This window comes from Branchiostoma belcheri, unplaced genomic scaffold (genome assembly GCF_001625305.1).
Source record: "Branchiostoma belcheri isolate BF01 breed outbred unplaced genomic scaffold, Haploidv18h27 scaffold9, whole genome shotgun sequence".
NCBI classification, from domain to species: domain Eukaryota; kingdom Metazoa; phylum Chordata; class Leptocardii; order Amphioxiformes; family Branchiostomatidae; genus Branchiostoma; species Branchiostoma belcheri.
In genome coordinates this window covers 333,414-339,576 of record NW_017804575.1, presented here as the reverse complement: position 1 = coordinate 339,576, position 6,163 = coordinate 333,414, and the positions used below count along the sequence as shown (strand labels likewise).

Here is a 6,163-nt window from a genome sequence, read left to right as displayed (position 1 = left end):
CCCCAATCATAGCCAGAAATGTACAATATGAGCCATGAAGTGAACATACCAGGCTGGCTTATATTTAAAACAATAGATTTTGAACTTGTAATGAAACAAAATTGCATTGTTACATTGTAAAACTTAAGAACTAGGAAGAAAAGGACTTTTATCAACCGTTGGGGCCAAAATATGTCTTTCATTGAGCATTTTGAAGTTAATTTAGAACCAAAAAATTTTTTGGGGGGCAAATCAGAAAAAAATGGACAGGGCGAATCCGAGAAACAACAAATTAAATTGGTGTGGCCTAAGTACTATAACTTAAGAATAGGGGTACACGTGTAAGTAGGTATGAGTGGATCAGTCTGATCGTTAACCTTTAGAATAGAAAGAATGTGTGTATGTTTACCTTGCCTGGAGGCACATGTACGTGTACCTGTTATGTCAACAAACAAGCTGATAAATACAAAGATAATTGAAGTTGTTTATTGCAAATTCCTGCCCGAGGGCTAATTGCATACATTGACAAGAAAATGTGGTGATACATGTATAAGACTATTTGCTGACAGGAACTTCTACGTGTACGATATACTTATCGAACCTACTATCTCTACTTAAATCTAATAACGTTGGTATACATACAGGATAAAAAAGTAAATATGCAATATGTGAACAGGTAATAGGAACAATGTAACTGCTATTCTAATCTATTCTATCTTATTCAACTAATGAGCCATGAACAATTGTAGTCATACATGCCAAGCTGGCCATGTTTCCTAGTCTAGTTCCTGATTTTTTTTTCAATAGGCTGGCACAAGCATTTGTGCCTTGGCCCCTGCCAAAGATGGCCCCTGTCCAAGAGGACCACTTTACCTTGGTCCCCTGGGTGACCTTCTTAGGCAGGTTTGACTGTACGTAGTTGATGTGCAAAGACGCCAGTCTGGCGGGAGGGTTGATGCAGACCATGTTGTTATCTATGTAGTAGAGTATGACTATGACTGATGACCTTACCCATTGGGATCAACTTTAAAAGCATGTAATGGAGATGGCAACCTGGCTGAAAAACTCTGGGGAACGTTACTGGTCTTTGCCAGTGAATTGTAGGCTTATAAAGACTTACTGTATATGTATAATTGATTAATCCAAAGTACACCCCTGCAAGTGTTAGTTCTAGACAAGACAATATGATGGCTGAGAAGCTGATGATGAGTCTTTGGTTAACTTAAACTTCCCCTGTAGGACCAAGATTTGCATTCATGTTACACAAAATTGAATAAACACAAGAAGGAAACAAACCTTACACTTATAGTTAGATGATATGCTTTGAATAATGATTATTCAACTTTGGCTTCTTTATGTTATCATTACATTTTGGCACTTTGGAATACAATATATAAGACCAATTTGATTTCTTGGCTCTGAGATTTGCCACTTTTAATTTTGAAAAAAAAAAAGACAATCGATATGAATCAACGCCAAAATATGATTATCTGGAGAAATTCCTGCTTTTTATAGTTTTCTATTTTCAATGCATTGAAAGTTAAAGAGTCATCATTTGAGATGTTTATCAATGTAGTATACTGACCGCTATAACATTTGGATATACAATATTTTTATACATCGATGTATATCACAGGATTCCTATTTGCATTGCTGTTTACATGTACAGTAATTCACCAGTGTCATCTCCAATATTTCCTGTGAAAATTCTTGAACCAAGAAATTGAATTGGCATGGGATATTTATACATTTTGTAAGCTCAAATTCGTAAATTCTAACAGCCTTTCTTCTCTCTAGATGTCCATGACGGTGTACTAGATGAAACGGTAGCGTCGTGTTGTAGTTAGACGTCGTGACTTCACCATGGCAACACATTCGGCTGCTCGCTGTCTGCTGGTTGTGAGCGCTCTGCTCATGACTACTGCACAAGCTTGGCTCCAATTGGATGGTGGGTACATAATAATGATTGTACATGAAACTTCTAGACTAGTATGCGCACTAGTATAACTACCTTCAGTTGTTTAAGTCACGGGGGGCCTGCATGTCTACTTACCTGCATGTGATTGTCAAGTATATGTACGTATATGTACATGTCCTATTTTAACTCCATATGTGAATGTGTGATTTGTACATGTACATTGTACATGTATATTGTATTTACCCCTCAAATTTGACATAGAGCGTGCATTCTACGCAAAATACACACCTGAATTTAGAGTATGCAAAAGCCAGTGTGCTGAAGTTGATTACTGTACTACTAGTAATATATAGCCAATGCTTTCCTGAATTCTGCATAGAGAGAATTGACACACAGTACACCCCCCTCCCACTTTCATGCAGGCCCCCAGTGAAGATTCCAAATACAGTGTTGCATGCAACATGTACTGCAACCAGAATTTTACTGTGAATAGAGAGACAAACTTGTTATGATAGTCTGCCTGATATTTAATCAAATTTAAAACCTTCAGATTAAACTATTTTCATTTATCATTACATATTAAGTTAATATCTTTATTAAGAAACTTGATGTTGTCCATGTAACCGTAATGTAAAAGCAATGATGCAATTCCTTGTATGCTACACCACTTCAAGTACACAATGTAGGACTGTTTCTCAGGGAAAAGTTGAATGGATATTATTGGATGAAATTTAGAAGGCCAATATGTACATGCAAGGCATACCTGTACATTTATACATTGTATAGATTAGAAAATTTAGTGCTGATGTATTGTACTACATGTACATCAGCACTAAATTTTCTAATCTGTACAATGTACTATAGTACAGGGCTCAAAACACCACCAAATCTAGCATATGCAGATTATTGTAGGATATTTCTGATGTCTACTTACCTGCACCTATTAGGCTAAACCTACATTGTCCGATGATGAAATTAACGTCACATGTCACATGTGGCGAGTAGTATGCAAAAATTGCCTCAGAGTCTATTCATTCTTTCACAGATACAACCGACCTGCTATGCATCACATTATGAGACAGTTTTTTTTATGGAATGGAAAAATGTGTGATGCTAAATTGAAATGTCTCCTGCAGCAGTGCAGTTAAATAGCCAAAAAGGTAAGCCCTGTCGTCCAAAAAGGTAATCTTAAGAAACTACACATATACTAGGCACTTTAAGTTGAAGTGGTGTAGCGTTGCTTTCTTGCAAGTCTGACCATTGTTAAGTTATAAATGTACAGTCATCAAGAACAACGTTCAGCCCAAAAGTCCGGTGGCGGAAATAGGGTCTTCGTTTACTTTCAACTGCACCGTCAACCAATCGTCCTTCACTGCGGATGACGTCATCTGGAAGCATTACAGCAAGAGGGTCTCTCCGGAGTGGCAGCATGTCGTGAACCCAACCTTGGTCCAGCTGGTCATCCCCAACATCACGGAAAGCTCGAAGGGAAACTACGAGTGTCGGTCGCGCCGGACCGACCAGTATATTGGGGGGGAGCGACTTGAAGTAGGCTGTAAGTAAACCTGTGGAGATAACATTAATAATCGTTTTTTGTTGTTGTTTGTTTTCCCTGCACTAACAGGTGTTGTAACGCCAAATGACCCCCGGGCTGTAAATGGTTCTGTGTTCGTCCTAAACTGCACGCTGCGTGATACGTCGGTGTATACGGCTCGCCAGGCATATTGGAAATTTAATGGCTTGCAATTACCTAACGAAAGCTATCGTGTGCTAAGCGACAGCTTGCTTCAGCTGGTGATAAATCCGGTTGTGGTCAGCTCAGTTGGTAGATACGAATGTTATCTGCCTCCTCCCTCTGGACTACAAGGTGGCCAGGTACTCAAAGTTGGATGTAAGTACGCGTTCGGTGGGTAAATTATATAATTGGATGGAAAAAAAAAAACAACCAACGAACCAACCAACCAATAAATTATTTTGTCAATCAATCTGCTAATCAGTGAACTAATCAATTATCAGGAAATCAAGCACAATTAAACAATACGTAATGAACAATCTATTAATTTAATAACAAGGCAATTAAATCTATTTTAAACCAATAAACCAGCAAATAGATGTAATTAGTTGTGAGAGTTTCAATATCCCTAAACAGTGTTGCTAAATGTAGCTTGATAAACAAACAAATAAACATCAATAAGTTGAGGTGATTAATTACCATTACAGTCAATCAAAATAAACCAATCAAATAAAACTAGTCAGTCAACAGACAATAAACAAATCAATGACAACTAAGGGAATCAAACAAAATCACTTAACTAATCAACTAACCACCTGATTTTTTTAGTTTATCAACAACTAATCAACAGACTTTGGATGATGTTAACAGTCATTAAGTGACAAATCTAACAACAAACTAATGTATTACAGAGGTTATTACCAAAATGCATTTCCCATAACCATGCACTCATTATCCTGCACTAGTGATCATTACTACATTTTGCCATCCATTTCATTAATGAAAGTCAATGTTAAGTCATTCCTATCTAACTCCTTTTACTGGGGAATCATTGCATAAGTTTGTCCCAACTGGTGTGGTTTGGACAACATGTCTCATATACATGTAGCCTTTACTCCAGAATGCTATCTTGATTAACTTTCTACCAAATGTCACTGTCCAAATCACACCTAGTGGAATTATGCTATGGTGTAACTGGGTGCTCAGTACAAGGAGTTACATTGGTGTACATGTGTGTGGTGTGCCAATACTAGTTCACAATTAAGTAGCTTAGTTCTAACATTATGAATAGTACTAGTAGTAGTGTGTGACCGTTATGAATATATTCTCTGTGTGCTCTATACGCTCTACACTACATGTACATAATGGTGCAGAGGCCTCAATAATGACATTTGTCACTCGTCTCACGACCCTTCTAGACCCTCCAGATCAGCCCAGGTTCGAGCGCTGTCAGTCCGACAATCTCGTCGCCTTCACGTGTTGGTGGAACCGCGGTCGGGACCCGTTGATCAGAACAGACTACAACTTGACATACACCTTCAAGTAAGTGTCCAACTTCAATGAACTTGTATACACATGTAGCTTTCGCTTTAGAGATGGATAAAAGCAAGAACTTTGTAAATTGCATTTGAATTCGAAGATAATCCTCTCAGCTGCATGTACAGTCCAGCCAAACACAACCATCCCGTAAGATTGGAAAAAAACTCATAAAGAAAGTATTACCGTAAGGTAGTTCACGGTTTGAAGTGTGCATGTGCAGTCCAATGCACTGTGGGTAATATATCAAAGTTGAAGGCCCCTGGCCACCATTTTTTTAATTCTCAACTCTGACATGTTACCCACAATGCATCAGACCACATATGCGAAGTTCATACTGTGAACTCTTAATATCATTGGTCATAATTTTGAAGAGATATTTGTAGTACATGCCATTGTACATGTATTTTGAAAGTTTGGTTGGCGTACAATGTATGGCTGAATACAAATTGTCTAAAGAAGCAACATTTATGAATGCATGGTTCATGTGTAGTATGTAGATTTTTAGTAAAGATCTTTTGTTGGATAATTAATTATGTACAGTACATGTACATGTCATGTTTGCATGTTGTTGCATTTCAGTTTTGCAACTATTATAATTGCCCTTTGAATTAAATCAGTAAGAAAATGTATGCATAAGAGATGTGATATCTATTATTGCCTATTAAAGATTTGATAGTTTGATTTGAAGTTTTGATACATTATATTGACATGATACATGTATGATTATTTTGACTGTTATGTATTGATGTGATATCTTACTCATGTTTACTTTTCAAAGCACTTGTCTTTTCTTGTATATCTGCATGTAATAACTGATATATTTCCTTGACAAATTTGTGTGACATAGGTTGCTTTCTGACTACTCGTCATACCTTTGTAGATTTTAATGTGCACATTACTTGTATAAGTATAACTAATAGTAAAGCCTTTCTTAGAAACAATTTGATAATGTCCTTTTTTCCTCTCTATAGATTTATTCTACAGTAACTGGATTTTCTTCTCCTGGGCTGCAGTAAGGTGTTTTCTGGTGGTTTTGTTCTTACTTCATAGCCTTTTCCCCTTGTACCTGTATATCTCATGTTGCTTCAAAGAAATCCATGTAAAAGGTCTTATTAAAGGGGCAGGCACAGCTGCAGTCTTTACAGTTTGTAACTATTATAGAAATATGATGATTGTACAATTTCATACCCCTTGCAATCAATGATTTGCAGACC

General features: G+C 37.1%; 1 protein-coding gene across 7 annotated transcripts in view; it reads left to right on the top strand.

Annotated features, from left to right (window-relative positions):
• LOC109487790 (Down syndrome cell adhesion molecule-like protein 1 homolog) overlaps positions 1 to 6,163 on the top strand; it is a 38,940-nt gene that overhangs the window by 12,415 nt on the left and 20,362 nt on the right. For 5 of the 7 annotated variants that reach the window (XM_019791855.1, XM_019791856.1, XM_019791852.1 and 2 more), the window contains exons 2-4: positions 1,777 to 1,927; positions 3,180 to 3,452; positions 4,829 to 4,952. In XM_019791855.1, the coding sequence (XP_019647414.1) occupies positions 1,843 to 1,927; positions 3,180 to 3,452; positions 4,829 to 4,952 (482 nt within the window). In that variant the 5' untranslated portion in view covers positions 1,777 to 1,842. Of the gene's footprint in view, positions 1 to 1,776; positions 1,928 to 3,179; positions 3,453 to 3,521; positions 3,789 to 4,828; positions 4,953 to 6,163 lie in introns of all 7 variants that reach the window. The other 2 variants (XM_019791857.1, XM_019791853.1) reach the window with 1 other exon arrangement.